The following is a 21741-nucleotide window of genomic DNA, read 5'->3' as shown; positions in this document are numbered from 1 at the left end:
TGAAATATCACGTGATCCAGCACACACACAATACACACTCATAGGCGTACACACACACATTTTACATGCAGGGAGTCAAATAGTCATTTCCACATCACTGCTCCTAAAACCAGGCTTTAAATATTTAAACTTAAAAACAACTCAACATCTACAACCATAAGAATATGTAAACAATACGCAATGGCCTTAAAATGGAAAATATTCTGGAGCACGGGGCTGCATAGCTGAGTCCCCAAGTTACTCTACTCAGTGAAGCCGGTTTAGTCGCAAAAGAACAAACATTGTATAAATGTACTGTAAAACGGTGGGAGTTGGAGTGGGCAGAGTGACGGAGCAAGGGCGTCCCAGAGACCAAGAAAAGGGGGCAGTGGGGAGCTGTCCCTTGGTACGTGGAGAACCTCTATTCAGTTAGGTCGTGAGTGGTGACGTGAGTGGTGGTGACTGTTGTGCAATAATGTGAATAGATTCCAGGCCACTTGACTGAATGCTGAAAAATGGTCAGAATGTTTATTATATATATATTTTATCCTCATAAAAGTGTTTTTAATTATCAATTCAGTTGTGGAAAACATTCTTTCTGAAACTATAAAGTGAGGGCTAAGACTCTAAACGTGCCACAATGTCACTTGGTGAGCTTTGAAACATCGGAGCTGATTTGTCTCAGTGATTTGAAGATTGGTTTTGAGAAGCTCACTTTTGATCTCAGCCTCTCCTAGGAGAGGTGTCCTCCATGTGGATGCTTTTAGGCACCACTCTGTGCTGCTCAGCCTTCCAAAGACCTTAAGCATCGAAGTGGGTAGCTCCTTTCCTGGGTGAAATGTGCATGTGGTCAAAACACCAGGTTTAGACAGTAAGTCACACGTGGAAGTTTACCAATCATGACAGCAGTGCTGCAAAAATTTTGCACTTGTCACATATTCTATTTAATTGGAAAATTAGCCAAATTTAAAATACTCTCAAATCAAATGTCTTTATTAAAAAATGTAAGTAGTAAAGGAAGCAAAGAATATTAGATTAAACATTTTAAAAATCAGAAAAGGAACATAGAAAAGAGGAGAAATGTGTCTGAAAGATTATAAAACAGAACAAAGTGGCTGTTTAAGTTATTATGAATAGGTGTTAAGTCTGAATCAATGAAACTCCTCAATCAATTGATATTGGGCGGCTGAGATCACAATAACAGCAACACAAACTTAAGACTGCACATCAAGGTGTAGCTGTAAACCAGAACAAAAGGACCCAAGAGACATGCAGAACATCCCAGCAAGGGCAGAATACACTACTCTGATGTGCTCAGAGCAGCGCTCACAAAAGGAAACACACCAGGTCACAAACAAGCCTCCTCAATCTTAAGGACACTGATATCCTATCAAGTATATCAACAAGCACCATAGAGTGAAGATAAAATTAAAGACTGAAAACTGTCAATCCTAACTACGTGGAAATTAAACAACACAGTTTAACCAGTCACACATGGAGAACTCACAAGTGACATCAGAAATTTCCTTGAGCAAAACGAGGATCAAAGTACAACCTACTAGAACTTTGGGGTGCATCAGGAGAATGTCACAGACATGTGAAGCAACACATTTCCATCCACAACCAGATTGAAAAAGAGAACCCTAGACACACACACCTCGGAACACTGAGGTTGGAAACTGGAACAGAGCAACTATTGATGGAGGAGAGTGAACCAGTAACACAAGACACCCCACCTCTCCAAAAAGGAGCCCAGAGACACGGGACTTCATGATGGAGGGCTACACATTGAACAATTAGCACCAAACCATCTTGATGTCCTCCATATTCAACATGTTGAAAGCATCATCCATGGTGAAGGCCTGGGGTTTATCCATGGGTCACAGGTGACTCAGTACATGCGGATTAATTATAGGGGTACCCAATAACATACAAATTCCAAGGAAGGAGCGACAATGTCTCATGAGTGATGTGTTCACATATGTATAAACACTAAAGATCCCACAGAATTCCTTTCAGGATTTTGACAGGCATTCAGCAGAACACAAAGGCAACATCCCAAGAATTCTGTTTTGTTTCTTTACAATTGCCACAAAATATGTAAAATGAAAACTCAGAGGACAATCCCCACAATAAACCATTATAAAGAGCAAAATACCGAGGCATAAACTTGACCAGGGAAAGAAAACACTTGTACCCAGAAAAATAAAATGATGCAAGAAATTAAAGCAAACATGAATCAGAGGAACCATGCATTGTATTCATGATGTGAGGAATCAATATCAAAATGTCCATGCTATCAGAGTTATGTACATACAGATCAGTTCAGATGCAATCCCTATCTAAATTTCAGGAGGAAATTTTACAGAAATAGGAAATGATGTAGCTAAAATCCACATGTGACCATACGAGACCCTGAATAGGTAAATCAACCGTGATAAACAACTAATGGAACCACACTAAAATTTTAAATATATTATGAAGCTATAGTAATTAAAACAGTGTGTTAGGGTTGGGGATGGAACTTGGAGATGTAGCACTTGCCTAGCATGCACTGGGTTCATCACCAACACTTGAAAAACACACCTACATACAAAAGAAATAAAAAAGGAAAAAAAAAATATTATGGTATAGTTACATAATAGTAAACCTATATACTAGTGGAACAGAACGGGTGTCTTGATAAACGTCCTCATACAATGTCATGGAGATATCTTTCAAAGCCCTTCCATATGTAGCCAATGTAGTATGAATAGTCTTGTCAACAGATATTTGTATGCAAAAGAAAATGATGGACCTTTGTCCTAAGGCACACACAAGGATCAAGTCGAGATGGATTGAAGATGTAGATGTGAGACCTGAATCTGTGAACCTGCCCTCCCCCCCCAAAAAAAAAAAAACAGTTGGAAATCGTCATGACATTGGAATAGGAAACCATTTCTAGGATATCACACCAAAGTACAGGCAACAAAGTCAGCAATATGATGACATGAAACTACAAATCTTCTATACAGAAAGGTGAACAATCAGCTGTCAACAGACAATATACAGGATGAAGACTACATTTTCAGATCATATATCAGGAAAGAGGTTGATTTTCAACGTTTGGGGCTGGGGATGGAGCTCAGTTGGTAGAGTGTTTGCCTTGCAAGTACAAGGCCCTGGGTTCAGTCCCCAGAACCACAAAAAAAATAATCTTTATTAAAAACTCAGAACTTGGGGCTGGGGATGTAGCTCAAGTGGTAGCGCGCTCGCCTGGCATGCGTGCGGCCCGGGTTCGATCCTCAGCACCACATACAAACGAAGATGTTGTGTCTGAAGATGTTGTGTCCGCCGAGAACTAAGAAAAAATAAATATTAAAATTCTCTCTCTCTCTCTCTCTCTCTCTCTCTCTCCTCTCTCACTCTCTCTTTAAAAAAAACTCAGAACTTAGTAAAAAAAATAATAACCTCATTAGAAATAGCATAAGATATAAATAGATATCCCAACCAAGCAAAAACACATGTGTGGCCAGTGAGCAATGAAAAGATGCTCAACATCCATCAATCCTCAAGGAAATGCCAATCAGAGCCACCATGAGGTGTCCTGTCACAGTAGTCAGGAGGGCGATGATGTGAAAGGAAAGGTCACCATGACTGTGGAAGGTGCCCTGTGCCTGGTTGGATGCCTGTCACGGCCCTCAAGAAATTCTGATAAATATCACCATTGTACTTGTGTTTTGTAAGCAAAGTCCAATAAAGAACGGGATATGAGAAGAAGGGATGGATGGACCCATATCTGCTGCCATTCTTTGCCACGCAGATCAAACATAGTGTCTTGGGTTCTCCTGGGCATTGATCATGCGTTTGATTCTTCCTTTCGATCCACAGGTCCAGGTTTCCATCATTTCTCATTTATCTGAATCCTGGACAACTCGTGTTTTGATTCATCTGGATCCTGGACATATTCTATTTGCGTATGCCCTGTGTATGAATATATCCAGGTTTCCGTATCTGAAAAACGTCATTTTCAACTCTATTTTTGAAAAATGATTCGGTCTTCATGTATAACATTTGGAGGAAAAGAGTTGTTTATTTGTTTTTGTTTACACTTTTAAGATACGGAGGGGATGTGGGGGTAGACAGATAGTAGAATGAAACCCACACTATTAATGTATGTATATACGTGATTGCACGGCCAATACGATTCTGCAACATGTACACTCAGAAAAAATGAGAAAAAATGTATCCCATCTATGTAGGATATAGCAAAGTGCTAAATGAATCCTACTTCATGTGTAACTAATTTAAAAAAATTTAATTTTTTTTTAAAAATGATATGGTCTTGTTGTCTTCTGGGTCCCAGGGTCTCGGGAAGCAATGTGCTCTCACTGTCCTCTAGGGCACCTGATGTGCTGATTTTGGAGGGCGACCTCTGCTTTTAAGACAACCTCCTGCTTTCAGGCATTTTAAATGCAAAGTGACATTGTCATTTGTGTATATCATAATTCAATTAGAAATACTATGGTTATACGTGACTCTGTACTCTGCAATTTTTCCAAGTCTCAAAGACCTTAGAAGGAAATTGGGTTCTATATCAAAACCTCAGCTTGCACAGGGTGACCCTGCATTACTGCAAAACATCTGCTAGGATTTTTCTCACGAAGCATTTCTTGTCCATAACTAATTTCACAAATTACAAGTGAATAGAGTCAGTCCTGATCCTGTACTCAACCATTTAGGTGCATGACAGTGAGGTTGCAAGTTTATTTATAGAGAAAAGGTTGTGGTTGTTTCCCATTCCTGGTGACAAAATATCCAGCAATACAAGTTCCTAAAACTTGGGAAAATAATATTTATGTCCATTAATCTTAGATTTTTGGGATCTCAGGATTTTTGCTGGGGTTACAGGTGTGCACCACTATGCCTGTCCCTGATTTCTTTACTTAAAAAAAAAAAAAAAACATTCTCTCTTCTCTCTGAACTCCTGGATACTCATTTAAAAATATTGGTGATGTCAATATTCTGAAACAGAAACTATACTTACAGCTTTTAAGTTTACAAGAAATTTTGTATAATTCTTAACCTGGTCTCAGCAAGAGTATTTCCATTCATTTTGATGATATTTTGATATAGGATTACTTCCAGTTTTTTGGTTAATATTCTTTCATCAAGCTTGTAAAAAAACTTAGTCAATTATTTCTTCTACCTCTTATTCCCATTTTTTTCTTTTAGTTTTGAATCTGTAATTATGCAAAGGTTTGAATGTTTACAGCTTATGCACACTTCTTATTAATTAATTATTTTTTGGGGGTAGCAGGGGTTGAACTCAGGAGCACTGAACCCCCGAGCCCCATCCCAGCCTTATTTTGTGTTTTATTTAGACACAGGGTCTCACTGAGTTGCTTAGGGCCTCCCTCTTGGGGAGGCTGGCTTTGAACTCAGGATCCTTCAGCCTCAGCCTCCTGAACTGCTGAGATACATGTGTATGCCACTGTGTCTGGCTCATATTTATTTTATTTGTTCTTTTAAATTATACATGACAATAGCGTCTACTTTGACATATTTATACAACCACGGAATAGGTCTTATTCTAGTTAGGTTGCAGCCATGTATTTGTCCATGATGTGGAGATTTACTGTGGTGTATTCATATATGTGCAGAGCAAAGTCATGTCAGGTTCATGTGACTGTCTTTCTTTTTTCTGACCCTCCTCCCTAAATTGTAGAAGACCTCAGAAGAGGGCAAAACCTCCCACGTTCTTGGATAAGCAGAATTCATATTGTTAAAACACCATACTACTGAAAGCACTCTACAGATCCAATGCAAGGATCTTTAATTCCTATTAAAGTCCCCATGATGTTCTTCATATAAATGTCCCACTCAATCTCACTGCCACAGATTCTAAGAGGGGATGAGGGATTGACAGCACATGTTCTATGGGTTCAGCACCTAAGGGGCCTTCTACGGCAGCTAGCTGTCCCCTACCAACATCTGGCTGAATTCTCCCAACACCACGAAGCAGAGATCATGAGCCCCATTTTCCAAATGAAGAAACTGAGGCATTTTCAAAAGACAAAACCCTGCAGGAGATACTCCTAAAAGGAACTTTCAGGTCCCACAGATTTCTTTGGGCCTGAGGATTGTGGAAAAACCCAGCAAGACTTATAGGCATTTGCCCTATTATACTCTCAGAGGTATCTTGCAAAACAAAAGCTTTATAGAAGCAAGTGATTGATTGTATATAAATACCTTACATGCCACAAATGTATACTTTATAGGTATATTTTAAAATGTATTTTTTTAAAAGCAGTAAGCCAGGTGGGCCCTTGTAAACCTGTAATCCCTGCAGCTCAGGGAAGCTGAGGCAGGAAAATTACAAGTCCAAACCCAGTCTCACCAACTTACAAAGACCTTGTCTCAAAATAAAATACAGAAAAAATGGCTGGATATGTGGGTCAGTGGTTAAGCATTTGTGGGTACAATCCCCAATTCCCCCCACCCCCTACAAGAAATAAAGAAAAAAAAAAGGTGTCATCCACTATTATGATATTTGATGTAATTTTATTTTATGATTTCTTCTCAGATAGCAAGCAATACAAGGTTCATGCATTTGAAGTGAAACTTTTTTTTTTCTAGAAACCAGAGCACATTACATCTTTATGTAGTATTAGTTCAGTAGAACACTAATGGAACTCATCAGGTGGGGATGATTCTGATTGAAATCTATTTCATGGCTTATGAAAATCAGAACTCCAAAAAAGAGACGAAAATGCCTCCAACATTGGCAGGGATTCCAGAAGCCTCCCAGTAATGACAGTTGTAGGGAGAGGTCAAGGCTCAATTAAGACCCTCATCCACTTGGGGATCTAATTGTGTATTTTGCTTTCCAAGAAAATGGACCCAAAACACTCTGGGCAGAGTGTAATAATCCTCCTTTTCCTGGCGGGAAAATTCATCCCATGCATCAAATTCACTGAGTTACACTAAAACTAGTTGCTGCTCTTTAGAGGAATCCTGAAGGCTTTCCAGGAACCAGGCTGATGAGCACAGAGCCCAAGGCTGTGGCTTCAGGGAGAGTTTACATGCAGCTCTGGCACCACCTCGTGTCCAATGCGCAGCTCAGCACTTCTAATGGGGGAAATGATACTAAACGCAGAAAACAAGCACCAGGTAGGACAGGTTGACAGATGTCCTTGGAAGTTTGGGGGACTCATGGGGACGCAACTGCAGAAGGCGGCGAGGGCCATCTCCTGAAGAAGGCCTTTATCTCAGGTAGGAGGGTCTCAGGGCAGCTGAGTGACAGTGTGACAATTCAGCAGTGGAAACGTCCCCATGGAGGATGTCAGGACATTAGGGACCTAAAGAAGCCCGCGCCTGTTTGGCGCCTTCGCAGCTCTGGTGCCACCTAGTGTCCGACGCTTTCTCAGCGCCTGGACTCTCGGGCCAGACCAGGAACAGGAGGGGACACGGGGACTCCTGGCCAGGGGTCTTCACTTGTGTCCTCACTGTCCAGGGCGGAGCCTGCGACACGGAGTATTGACTATTGTCCACCTGTCCATCTCCAGGATGTCGCCGTCACCCTGCTCTCCCCGCCCCCGCCGCCACCGCCATACCATCCCTTAGAGACCCCGGAGCTGCGCTGGCCTCTGTCCAGCCTGAGAGGCGGCGTCGCCCGTGTCCTGCTGCAGCGAATCCCCAAGGTCGCCCTGGCGGGATCGAGGCCACTCCTGGTCCGCGCTTCTCACTCTGCCCAGGGCCAGGACGCCCTGCCGGGGTCGGTGTGGGCAACGCGGGGGCCGGGCCAGGACAAGAGGTGACAGCCGCGCCACCCGCCACCCTCTCGGCCTCCAGGTCTCACAGTCTACACCACGGGTACCAGGAGGGTTCTCCGCCAGAAACCAAGTCTCCAAGGCGACATCTCAGGACCCTCCCAGAGACCCCTGGATCCCAACCCACCTGGACACACGGAGAGTCCACCGCGACCGTGAGGAGGGAGGAACGAGGCTGCGCAGCGGGTCCTGAACCTCCCTCCGTGGCCTCCTGTGTGAGTGGGGAACTGTGGCCCAGCAGAGCAGACTCTGGGGTCACATCTCGGGCCAGGGGAGGCCCAGGGCCTGCTCCCCCCGGGTCCAAGGCGATCTCTGAGGGGATTTCCAGATACATGTGCCTCTGGGGTTTCTTCGCCTTGTGCTCATGCGCCCGCCCTGGAGGCTCCTTGTTTCGGCGCTGGGCTCCCAAGGGGAGCCTGGGCCGGGCGCGCCTCCCTTGTGATTCTGCTGGCCCCGGGCCTCGCTGCTCTTAGCGGTGGGGCTTCACTCCCTGCTCGGCTCCGCCCTCAGCCCTGCCCACTAGTAGGGTTCCACTCAGACCCGCTATCTCCGCCCCCAGCTCCACCCATTCGCTGGGCTCCCCTTGCTCTGCTACGCCCCACTTCCTTCCTTAGGCCCCGCCCCGCCTGCTGGGGCGGGGGGGCTTCGCTCACTCTGCTGGGTTCTGCCCCCAGCTCTGCGCATTCGCTGGGCCCCGCCCTGCCCACTGCTCCCAAGGGTTGGCCTCCCAGGACCACTCCGCCCATCACTCTGGCTCTGCCCAGCTTCTTTTGCTAAACCTGACAGGGGGACAATAATGCTTCTCATGACTTCTCAGTGACACTTCCACCCCAGAAGGAACTTGGAGAGGAGTCCCCTGCTCAAGGTCACCAGGTAGAGGGGGGAGATGAGGCTGGTGGGAGCCTGCCTTTCTTCTGCTGCCAGTTTGCATCCCCAAAGCGGGGAATGAAGCCTGCAGCTGTGGTCCCTCAGGTGCTTCATGGGTGCACGTGAGGTTTCACACAGGAGGCACCAGGGTCTAGACTCCTTTTGGCCTTATGGGACTCAGGTATGATCCTTGCTCTGTGATTGAAAATTTGGGCAGAAGCTAGGATGCTGGCCCTGACCGATAAACTTGGTGGCGGGTGAGGCTAAGGCAGGAGGATCCCAAGTTAAAAGCCAGACCTCAGCATTGTAGGGAGGTAATGTTGCAGGTAAACGGTTGGCATTGGAGAAGATAATGCTAAGTGTAGTTAGCCAATCCCAAAAATACATGCCGAATGTTTTTTTTTTTCTGATATAAGGTAACTGACTCATAGTGGGGTAACTCTAGATAGGGCACGGGGTGGGAGGGGAAGGGAGGGGGCAGGGGGTTTGCAAGGATGGTGGAATGTGATGGACATCATTATCCAAAGTACATGTATGAAGATACAAATTGGTGTCTTTATATACAAACAGAGTTATGGAAAATTGTGTTCTATGTGTGTAATAAGAATTGTCATGCATTTCACTGTCATATATTTAAAAAATAACAATCAGGTAAAAAATATTTTTAGCTGTCTATGGACCTTTTTAAAATTTATTTTTATTCAGTGCTGAGAATTGAACCCAGTGCCTCACACTTGCTAGGCAAGTGCTCTACCACTGAGCTACAACCCCAGGCCCATAATTTTCTTTTCTATTTTGACTGAGTAATATACCATGGTGTATATATACCACATTTTCTTTATGCATTCATCGTTTGGTGGGCAGTTTGGTTGGTTCCATAGCTTAGATGTTGTGAATTGAGCTGCTCTAAACATGGATGTGGCTGCCTTACTATATTACGGTGGATTTTTAAAAAACATTTTAAAATTGTAGTTGGACAAAATAACTTTATTTTTTAATGTTTATGTGGTGCTGAGGATCGAACCCAGTGCCTCACATATGCTAGGCAAGCACTCCACCACTGAGCCACAACCCCAGCTCCCTAAATTATGTGGGTTTTTAGTCCTTTGGGTATATACTGAGGAGTGGGATAACTGATTCAAATGATGGTTCCAGTCCACGGTTTCTGAAGAGTCTCCATATAGCTCTCTGTAGGAGTTGCAAAAATTTAAAAAGCCCACCCGCAATGTATGAGTAAAAATTTCCCCCTGAATCCTTGCTAACTTTGATAATTGCCATTCTGACTGGATTGAGCTGGAATCTCCATGTAGTTTTAATGTGCATTTCTCTAATTGCTAGAGATGTTGATCATCTTTGCATGTTTGCTGATCATTGGTATTTCTTCTCCTGTGAAGTGTCTGTTCAGTTACCTTGCCCATTTGTTTGGTGTCAAATAGATGAGACTTTGTATATCCTGGAGATGAATGTGTCTATTTGCGGGGCAGATGGCAAAGACATTCTCCCATCCTGTTGGCTCTCTCTTTACATTCTTGTTTTTTAAAAATATTTATTTTTTAGTTGTACAAAACACCTTTATTTAGTTTACTTATTTTTATGTGGTGCTGAGGATCGAACCCAGGGCTTTACATGTGCTAGACAAGTGCTCTACCACTGAGCCACAACCCCAGCCCAACATTCTTGATTGTTTCCTTTGCTTTGTTTGATAGCATCTTATTTACTGATTCTTGTTTTCCTTTTGCTCTTTAGGGATCTTGCTAGTGGAGTCTCTTCCTACACCAACATGATACTGAGATGGGCCTATATTTTCTTCCAGTGGACACAGGGTTTCTGGTCTAATACCTAGGTCCTTGTTCATTTTGAGTTGAGTTTTATGAAGGGTGAGGAGGCATAGAGGTTAAATTTTATCATACTACAAATGGATGGCCAGTATTCCCAGTGCCACATTTTTTTTGAAGAGTTGATCCTGGAGAATTCCTGAACAATGAAAAGAAATTGGCTTAAATTTCTTTTGCTTCTTTTGCTATCATAATAATGGATATTTTGTTATTTTTATTAACCTGAAACAGACGGGAAATACTGGGGCTGAGCTTTAAAATCTCAGAAGACATATTACTCTAACCACATGGTCAGCTTGAGAGTGGACCAAGAAGATGGTCTCACATTTTAGAGAGAGGACCCCCAGAGCCACTTGGAATCCATAGGAGGAGCCAGGAACCACCTATCCCAGAGTAAAATTGTTACAATATATGATGTGGGTTTGAACTAACTTGAATATGGGTTTTAAAAAAGGAGAGAATGCTTGTGGTCTATGTGATTGGGAGCCTTCAGATTCCTCACACAGATGTGTCCAGTGAATTAAGAGAAAAGTTTTGAGTCTGATTCTCCCCAGGTTGCTATTATCCACCAGAGACTAAAGTAAAAGTAAGAGTCAGGTGACATGTTCCACTGGGGAAACCACAGTTCTGAGTTCTCCAGTGGGATCTTGTCACCTTATTGCAGAAGCTAAAATTAAAGCCCTACAGAGAGGTGAGTTAAAGACGTCTTTTCCTTAAAACAGTGCAGGATCCACTCAGGTCCCCTGACTCCCCAACCGACCTGCCCAAGTAAGTGCTTTTCTCTTCCTGAGATGCAGCACCAGTGTGTGAGGGGGCTTCTGTGATTGTGATGAAGAATCAAAATAACCAAATGATATGTTAGGTTCTCACATAGCTCTAAATTATGCCTCCAGCTCTGGAGCAGGAACTAGGAGTGTAGTTGCTTAATATCACAACAAAAGGACAGTAGTGACCGCCCCTTCCTGGCTTTCAAAGGTCCAATGGTATCCTCCCTCCAGGTCATCAAGGAGAAAGGGGATGATAGTGGAGAGATGATGGTGAACTTGATCTGCGCGCGATAGCAACAAATGACATGTGCCCTTTCATGTATCGATTGCACATCAGGAAGCGAGGATGCAAATCATAGTATTTACATGATGGTGTCCATGGGGCACCTGAGAAAGCAGCTATGTCCCCCTCCCTCCCTCCAGCCAGTATCCCTCCACACCCAGGCCCTAGAAGCCCAAGTGCTGTGGGTCTGCTTTCCTCACTGCTGACTGGGATGCATCAACTTTGGGATTGTTCACTAGTCTCTGGCCCCTGGGTGATGACATGTATCTCTGTGTTGTCCATGATTTGGACAGTGGCACAATGTGAGATATTTAAGTGATCGCTCCTTGGTCAGGGCAGGAAATGGTGTCTCCACTGGGTTACAGTTCCCTGGAAAGGACTTCATACCCTCAGCTCTAAGGACCCTGGGGATAATTTTTTAAAAGCTAGATTTCCATTTCCATTTGTTCTCCACTAGTCTGCCCACTTAGACTTTCCTTGTCCTTTCCCACTGGACTCTCCCTCACTGGGACCTGTCCCTGAACTTCTTTTGCACATTATTCTCTTTGTATTTATATCATCATATTCAGAACCTCCAGTCTGAGGAGACCTTGTTTCCACCAGGGATTAAGTCATGACCTGGGGCTCGGGCCATCAGGGCAGCCAGGAGCTGCTGCAGCCCCTCTCTCCCCAGAGCTGAGGAGGTGTTCTGGGATCATCCTGGTGATGGACAGGCTTCAGTCTTCTCCCTGATCTCGTGGTTGGACTAGTCATGGCAGGTGTGAGTGGGGTGAGGCACAGCTGGGAGGGGACAGGCTCAGAGGATTCCTTTTAACTTGCTTTTATGAAATGTCCACATTTTCAGGATGTTTTCTAACAAAACTGATAAATTAGCACAGAAGTAGCAACATTGCATTCTTTATAAGACATCTACCTGTGAACCATGGAGAGCCCTGTGGGTCTCACTGATACACACGTGTGTGACCCGCACAGTGTGAAGACGGCCAGCTGCTTCTCGGCCTGTTGTGTCCTGGGGCTGCAGGGAGCTAATGCCTGTGGGGGACCCATGACAGCATGTGACCCTGCCACTTCCCATAATCAGCACTGTGGGAAAACGATAAGGTTTTCCTGTGTTTGCACGTCCATGGGCCCTCTTGGCTCCATCCCTCCCTCCCATGACAATGCAGGAAGGGTGGCCATCCCCCTGGCAGGGCTGAAACCAGGGTCCTGAGCCCTCCGTCCACAGATATATCAGGTAGCCTGTTTCTCCTGTTTTTCGATGCTCTCCATTTTATTTTCTAATCTGCATTAAACTGAATTGAAGACAAACCTGTATTTCATAACATGATAGAAGGGAATCATAATTATTTCATTTTCTGTAATTTTTTAAAGGCCTCTTCAAGAGTTACATATCCAGTTTGTGTTGCTGTAAAGGTATTTTGGGGTCAAAATGTGAGTGTACATCTTACAACTCACTTCAAGTGTGCACACAGGAATAGGCATCATCTATCCATAGCTACCTGTAGCACTGTGCCTACTAATAACCATCTGTGACTCTTCAAATGTGGAGACTCCTGGACCATTATATTACCACTTTTTTTTTTTTGTTTTGTTTTTCTTGAGCAGAACAAGGGAGGGAATGTTCTTTACCCAAATGTGTGAATGAAGGAAAAAAAAACACTTCTTATTAAATGAATCATTTGGAGGAGATTACATTTTTCTAATATCATGAATTAATTTCCACTATTTACAATGACACTTCCGCAAAGATTTCAAGTCAATCATTTAACTAGGCTAAAATATTTAAATTGTGTGGACTCCTGGTTGTTATTTTTTCTCACACTTCATAACTGATGTTATCAAACTATAATTTTTTAGGTAGCTGTGGGAATGACTGCTAGTCTTACCCACTTGTTTTTTTGATGATAGAATGGGGGGATATGTTGCTCACCTCATTGTAAATGTTACATAATTCATAGATATAAGGCAGAATTAAGATGGAAATAAAGAAAATACCTTCATTCTATAGGGAGCTATACCATGAGATTGTAACCATCAAATTTTCTATTACACTATTGTCTCTCTCTCCTCTGGGGAAAAGAAGATATGAAATATTGCTTATGAAAAGAAGATATGAAATATTGTTCTCTTATGTAAACTCCATTATCAGAGTGAGTTTGGATTCCTTTCTCCTAATTAAAACACTAAAAACTCTGACCCCTAAAGTACTTAAGATTTTCCTGGTGTGCTGTTGCATTGCGTACCTGTTACCCCAGCAGCTTGGGAAGCTGATGTAGGAGGTTTTCAGGTTAAAGGGTAGACTCATCAACTTAGTGAGACCCTGTCTCATAATAAAAATAAGGGGCTGGGACTGTGGCTCAGTGGAAGAGCGCTCACATAGCACGTGCAAGGTCCTGGGTTTGATCCTTAGAACCACATAAAAATAAAAAAAAAATAAAGATATTGTGTCCAAATACAACTAAAAAATAAAAATTAAAAAAAATAAAACAGGGATGTGGCTCAGTGGTTAAGCACCTTTGAGTTTAATTCCTGGTTAAAACACACACACGTGTGCATGCACACACACACACACACACACACACACACACTTAAATAATGATTACTTTTCAAAATTTTTGCATATGCCAAAGAGGGGACAGAAAAGAAATTTTGGAATTAAATCCTGCTAAAAATGGATGGTTCTGCCCACTTATTTATGGTTTTCTCTGGCATAATCAAATATATGTAAAATAATAAAAGTGGTTATATAAACCTGGGTTCAATATCTGGTACCAAAAATATATATAGAAACAAATTCAAGAAGTCTGCCTTCAGAGCTAACATTTTTCATATTTTGTCTCTAAACTGGTGATGAGCAATCCAGAACAGAGAACACTGAAAATATAGAACTGTATGGGGCTTCATCCAGCATCCACATTCTTTCCTTGAGAGTTCTATGTGGACATTCCAGCCATCTGCCCCACATGAACTCACTTTGGATGCTACCTACTGAGCTATTTATGAGGTTGCTGCACATGCCAAGACAAATTAATCCTGGCCCTACCAGTGGAGATAAGCAGAAAAGATGTTTTGCTTGTGTATTGAGAGTTTGGAAAGGGTGCATTATATAAGTGCCCACTTACTTTGAGGTTGGAGAACTTGGTGGTTGGGGAGGTTGAAACTGGTAACCACTGTGATTGATGAGAATTTTATCTTTATTTGATCCTCAGACATGGACTCTATATGTCTTTTCACCAGAAAAAAAAGAAAATGACCAAGATCAGTACCCTTTCCATTTTTCTTTCTGTAAGAAATGTCTTTTATTCCCAAATTGTCCTTGGGATCACAGCCATCATCTTCCTCCTCCTCTTCCACATCCTCATGTTCCTTGTCCAGCGCAGGACCAGGCCCATGGACATGGCCATCGCTCACCTGGCCCTGATTCATCTGCTGATGCTCATAATCAGGGTGTTCCTGGATATAGACATTTTGGGGGTTCAGGATATTTGGAACGACATCACATGTAAAGCCGACATCTACCTGTACAGGCTGATGAGGAGCCTGTCGATCTGCACCACCTGCCTACTGAGTGTCCTGCAGGCCACCACCCTCAGCCCCAGAGGATCTTTTCTGGCCAAGTTCAAGCACACGTCCCCACAGCACAGTCTGTGGTGCTTTCTCCTTCTCTGGGTGTTCAACATGTTCATTAATGTTCGTATTTTAGTCTCTATTGAAGGCCCCTCGAATGACACATCAGATGTTTGGTTTTCCACTAAATCCTGCAGGATTCCCCCACAGGTTACTATTACAGGATCTTATTTTCCCTGGTAGGAATACTCTGGGATGTCCTCCTTCTCGGGCTCATGGCCCTCTCCAGTGGGTACATGGTGGCTTTCCTTTGGAGGCATAAGAGGCAGTGCCAGCACCTCCACAACACCAGAAGGATTGCACAGGCCTCCACAGAGCAGAGGGCCACTAGGACCATCCTGCTCCTCATGGGTTCCTTTGTGATCATGTACTTTGTTGACTGCGTGATCTCCTCCTCTTATGGGAAAATGCAGAAGAAGGATCTGGTTCGCCTTGTGTTCCAGATGCTGGTGGGCAATGGCTACGCCAACATCAGTGCTGTGATGCTCATTATACCAAAAAATGAATAATCCAGTTCTTCCAATCCACACTGGAGAGGACGAGAACATGTTTAAGCAGGGCCAGATAACCCCTCACAGTTTCATCCCACGTTATTTCCTCCTGAGTTTCCAAAAATTAGTTGATGTTGGATAAAAACCTAAATGAGGATGAGGGAGATGAAACTTCTGTTGTTCTTTGTAAGATTTTTATCAAACCAGGTGAGGTGGTGCACACCTGTCATGCCAGCGGCTCAGGAGGCTGAGGCAGGAAGATCTCAAGTTGAAGGCTAGCCTCAACAACTGTGTGAGTCCCTGAGCATCTTAGTGAGGTACTGTGTCCAAATAAAAAAAAAAATACAAAGTACTGGGAATGTGGCTCAGAGGTCACATGCACCTGGGTTCAATTCATAGTTTCAAAAAAAAAGTGTTAAATGATATATGGGCTGTTTTGTTACTGAACTTGCCTAAAGCAGATACCTTCCCTTGTCCATAAGTAGACCATGACTGTGAACCCTTTGCTGGAAAAAAGCATTTTGGAAGAATAGTTTTGTTTAGTTAGGAACAGAAATATCTTGCCTAAGTACAACTCTTTTGAGGTACATGAGGCAATAGGTGTTTTGATGTATGTTGTTTTTTTTTATTAGAGCAACAAACATCAATAAAAATAATGAAATCCCCTCCGTGTTAACTCCAGGTTTTTTCCCAATATACCTATAACATTATTTCCCCATGTATTTTTTCTGACTTAATTATTTAACTTTTTCAATGTTATTTTATTTTCGTCTGAATGCTAAACCAATAAAGAGTGGGGAGAAAAAAGCATAAGTAGGTGATCAGGAATCAGAGTGCAGGAGAGCACTCAGATGTCTTGGAAACACACAGATCTAATCCATGTTCCCATCTAAATTTCATTGGCCTTGCAGCCTTGAAGTAGTGGCCTAGTTCTTTCAGCCTCAGTGTAAAATAGAGACCGTATCTGTTTTAGGGTTATCATGTGAATGAGAACAAATAATAGCACTCATTTGGCATCATGTTGTCCTGAGATTCGAAGGATGCAAATAAGATTACTAGCATGGCCCCCAACCAAGGATGTCATGCAATTTATACATCATGTGACATTGAAAAGGTAAGAGTAACAGCTCTCCTCTGTGTACACAGACACCATGTATTAACTCTTAATTTTCTGAGTGATTCTATGAATGCAGTAGTATTACGATTCCCCACATTACAGTGAAGAAATCAAAACCCAGATAAATTAAGTCAGTGGATTGCAGAGGAAATAGGTGAGGAAAGTCAGGATTTGAACTCTCAAGCCCAGGTTACAGGTCCTGAGCCTAACCAATGATCTGTCTTTCTTGCTAGACCTATGCCATGTGTAGGAAAGTGGCACACAGGGCTCACAGCCAATGATACAGACAACCTGAGACTAAAAGGCCAACCTGTTCTGCATCCTTCCAGCCCAGAAATACAGCTGGATGGCAGGTGGCTATGGCTTGACCTATGGTAATGTGGCCTGAACCAAAGAAGTCAGGCTGCTGATTGAACCCTAAGAGGCCAGTGTGAATACTGTTCAGTGGCAGAATTTTAAACCCCTGAAGAGGACACAAACCATCATCTTCCTTCTGGAACAGCATGTGGAGGATCCAAATGCACTTCGGGGCGTGTGGTGGTGGGTCTCCCAATGGCTCTGGTTGCAAAGGTAGGAGGCTGCTTGTTCTCCTGACTTCTTAAAAGTCTACTTGAACCAGAGGAAGAAGGTTAGGCATGGAGTGCATTTCTTTGCCTCACTCGCTCTAAGTTATTAATACTCTGTAGCAGAAAATATTCAAATATTGTCCCTTTTTTGTTTCTGAGATGCAATCTTCCTCCATTGCAGCGACTGGTCTTGAACTTCCTGTGATCAAGAGATCCTCCTGCCTCAGTCTCCTGAGTCGCTGGAACTGCAGCTGCACAATGCGGTGCCCAGCTCAAATATTACAGAGGATCAACTTAGTGCTGAGGCTACAACTTTTCCTGTCCCCTCAAGCATTTCATGGTCAACTAAATCCATTCTCTGTAACATCATCAGGATATGGGAGAAACTGTTGTTCTCTGTTAGGAAAGAGAGTGGATATGTCTGAGTTTGGATCTTGTGTGACCTGTAGAGTCATTTACCAAAGGGACCAGATATGATCATTAAGGAAAAACAGCCACCATGTCTTCCAGTTAGTGTTGGAAATCCTGGGGTTTCATCATAATTATTTTAGCTAACAGACAAATAATCAAAAACACACACAGATCAAGTCTTCCCGGGCAGGAGGTCAGGAAGGTTTGTAGGTCTTAGATTGGCTCAGAACAGACTTGGGACTGATGGAACTTTTTGTGATATTTATCAGGCCTTCCCAGATCAAGATGCTTGCTTCATAATCTACCAGTTTCACTTGGATGTTGGAAGAACGGACATGATGTCCATCTGCAGTAATAAAAAATGATTGTCATCTTTTCAAAGTCCATGTATGGATTTGTTTTGGTTATACTCTTACTCCAGGTGTCTAAACCAAGTTGGCCAAAGTTCACCTTTTTTCTATCTATTCTAGATTCAGCTGAGATCTTCACAGATTACTCCTGGGAACTGCTCACCCCAGGCCTGCAGCTGTGCCCAGGGACCCCTCACCCTCCTTTGACTGCACCTTCCAGTGCCCCTTCTCCTGCCTCTTCCCAGCCTTTGCTAAGCTGCACTTCCATGTGGGAAACCTTTTTAGCCTCCATACATGAGGGAGGACAGGCAGGGTGTTTTTTAAAAAGAAAATTCTATACACCATTAGAAAAAAAAATCATGTTTCCCAAAATGTGATGATCAGGCAAAATGACAATTTTATTATTTCACTTACTCAACATTTTTCAGTCTGCTCCATGACAAGCCTCAAATGACACTAGAAAGATTTTCCATGAGTGCACATCTGTTTGATGGCTCACAGAAGATTACAGGCACACAGCCCCATTGTTCTCTGGTATATTTATACATTAAAAAAAAAATTTGCATCAGAGCTGCGGACATAGCTCAGTTGGTAGAGTGCTTGCTTCACATGCACAAGGCCTTGGGTTCCATCCCCAGCACCACCCAAAAATATTACATTGATATGCTCTCATATACCTGCTTTATTTAAGGTAAAATAGATATTGAGGAGGCTTTAAAGAATCAACTTGTATAACACACATAGTATCATTTCTGTACAAAATTGTAAAATAAAAATGTAAATGATAGTTCTAAAAGTGTGTTCTTTTCTGCCACTTCTGTAAAATGAAGATTAGGGCCTGGAGGACATGCACTTCAAGTATTGTTGCTGGCCCTGGCCTTGAGGACTACGTGTCTGACATATTTATACACCTGAACATTTTTTTTGGTACTTTTCTATGTGTAAGTTATCAAATTTTTTTGAAAGTAAGGAAATAAAAACTGTTTGCACATCAATCACAACTGGGATTAGCAATGCATGTAGACAGTCTCTGTATTTTTATTGAGGAATTCACTCACACGCCAGGTTATTATTGACACGTATAACAACTTACGCTTGTGGTCCTAATGATTTTCTGGTTTAGTATCCTTTGTATATTTTTGTATTAGCTTTGTTCCTTCCTTTCTTTTTTATTAATTATCATTGAGGTTTGTTGGTTTTCTAGAGGGATTATATTTGATTCTTCTCTTTTTATTTTTGTAACAGTGCAATAATGAGTTAATAAACTTCATGTGCATTTAACTACGTTTGCTAACATGTATAATCATAGGGTGAGAGACTGAGAATAAGATTTGAGTTTTCAAAAACACATCTTCAAAACACTGAAAGGAATTGGCTCTAATATTTTAAGCTCACCACATGACATTGTGGCATGTTAAGAATTTTATCATTGGGCTGGGGTTTTGGCTCAGTGGACAGGAACTTGCCTGGCGTTGGTGTGGTGCTGGGTTTGATCCACATAAAAAATAAATAAATAAAATAAAACATATACATATGTCCAAGTATACCTAATTTTTTTAAAAAAAGAAATTGATCACTTGCTTTTTAATTTCAGAAAAGATATTTTCCACCACTGGGTTAAGATAACAACATTCCTGAGACCCCATGTCCTCGGGTTGGTGGAATGTCATTCTGTTTTCTGTGTCTATCAATTTGGGAACTCCAACTTCAACCTCCTTTAAGTTCTTTTTATATAATATTGGTTCTTTTGTGACTGACTTGCTTCACTGAGTAGAGTATCTTGAGGGCTGAGCTATTTGGCATCCTGTGCCAGAATTTTCTTTCATTTTAAGTGTTAATAGTCCAGTGTCTGAATAACATATTGTTTATATATTCTTATGTTTCTGGGTGTTGGGTTCTTTCTACATTTGATTATTTAAAAACATGGTTTTATGAGCAACGCTGTGGAAATGACTGTATGATTCTCTGCATGTACTGTGTGTGTGTGTGTGTGTGTGTATGTGTGAATGTGCATGTGCACATGTGCACACATGCATGCTCTATGATATGGTGTTTTATGGTAACAAATGTTTACATGTCTAATTTGAAAAAAATATAGATAACTGAGGCAATACAATTATTGAAAATCATTTGGACTATTGTACCTAAAAAAAATAGTTTGGAATAGCCCAGGTCATGAAAAGTCGCATCCTCCTCAGTGTCCCTGCTGGAGGACTCAATGAGAAACATAAAACCTTGGTAATATCTCACAGATAAAGATGGCTTGATTTTCTTTTATGTATTTGCCACTTACATATCCAAGTATACAGCTCTAAGAGAAGAAGAACTCTATATTATATTTAAAGAAAACAGCATATATACTGTGCCATGGTGCATCATCCCAAAGAAATCACATTTTCTCATTTTAACAGAATTTATCCAGCACTGGTTACTGAAATATTTACTGTCTTCTTCCACATATATCTCAAAATACTAATTATACGTTTTTCAGTACTAATGAACACCAAAGGGCTGAAGGAGGCATAGCTATGAGCCACAATGATCTGGATACAGTAAAACACTGGATCACCCTTCAGTGTGATTCTTTCATAGGAGACAATGCTGTCCAAGATGGACATGACCACGAAGCAACTCAAGAGCAGCAGGATTGTCTTGATGGCCCTCAGTTCTGGGGATGACACTGGAGACGGGCCCGTGCTGTGGAGATGCTGGGATTGCCTCTTTTGCCTGCACAGGAGAGCCACCATGTATCCATTGGAGAGGGTCATTATTCCTATAAGGGAGACTTCCCTGAAGGTCAGCAGGATGGACAAGCTGTGCCGGAGGAAGAAGGTCATGGGGATAAAGGAGCAGGATTCTGTGATGTACATAATGTTGTCTGAGGTAAAATTGGGTGTAGCAGCAATGGAGATGAAGAGGTGGCTACTGAAGGATGAATAGATGACCCACAGGAAGAGAAGGAAACACAGGTTTTGACGTGAGGATTTATGTTTGAACCTTGCCAAGCAGGAGCTCCTGGGGCTGAGGGTGACATTTTTACACCTCAGGAGGCAGGTGGCACAGATGGAGAACCCCCTCATCAACCTGTACAGGTAGATGAGAAATTTACACGTCAGGTCATCCCACCTGCCCCCCTGAGGTGTAAAAATGTCCGCAGCTATGAAGCCCTTGATGAGCAGAATTACCAGGTGGATTAGGGCCAGGAGACCAATGGGCAGGTCAGTGGGCTTAGGTCTTTGCCCAGTAATGTGCAAGGAGATGTGGACGAGAAGAAGAAGGGCATTGGCCATGACCCCAATGCCAATCACGGTGTACACGGTGTTTTTTATGTGAATATTACTGTACAGTCTCTTGGCTATGTTCATCTTATGGAGGAAATAATTATGTGAATACCTTTGGAAAAAAGGCAAGAAAATGTCCTTTTTGCAAATATGTCCTTCATCAATCCCAATGGACAACCCTGCAATCAGGAAAATAAAGAGGATTCATCAAAACATTCCTTTATTCCATGTGATGTGTTAATTCTGGTGCTGGGAACAGTGATGCCTGCCTAAAATCCCAATGACTGAGATGCTGGGTGCTTGTGAGCCTGAGGCAGATGGATCACAAGTATGATGCCACCATGGGCGTCTTCGTG

At 42.5% G+C, this 21741-nt stretch overlaps 1 protein-coding gene across 1 annotated transcript in view; it reads right to left on the bottom strand.

Annotated features, from left to right (window-relative positions):
- The window catches only part of LOC308640207 (vomeronasal type-1 receptor 94-like), a gene marked incomplete at both ends in the record, with an annotated part of 34598 nt that extends 13129 nt beyond the window's left edge, over positions 1 to 21469 (bottom strand). The window contains one exon of the mRNA XM_081312191.1: positions 20786 to 21469. Within this exon, the coding sequence (XP_081168317.1) occupies positions 20786 to 21469 (684 nt within the window). The remainder of the gene's footprint in view (positions 1 to 20785) is intronic.
- Positions 21470 to 21741: the final 272 nt, after the last annotated feature.

Source organism: Spermophilus citellus, assembly GCF_964194105.1.
Source record: "Spermophilus citellus genome assembly, contig: SCAFFOLD_36, whole genome shotgun sequence".
In the NCBI taxonomy this organism is placed as follows: Eukaryota; Metazoa; Chordata; class Mammalia; order Rodentia; family Sciuridae; genus Spermophilus; species Spermophilus citellus.
This window is presented reverse-complemented; position numbering and strand designations above follow the sequence as displayed.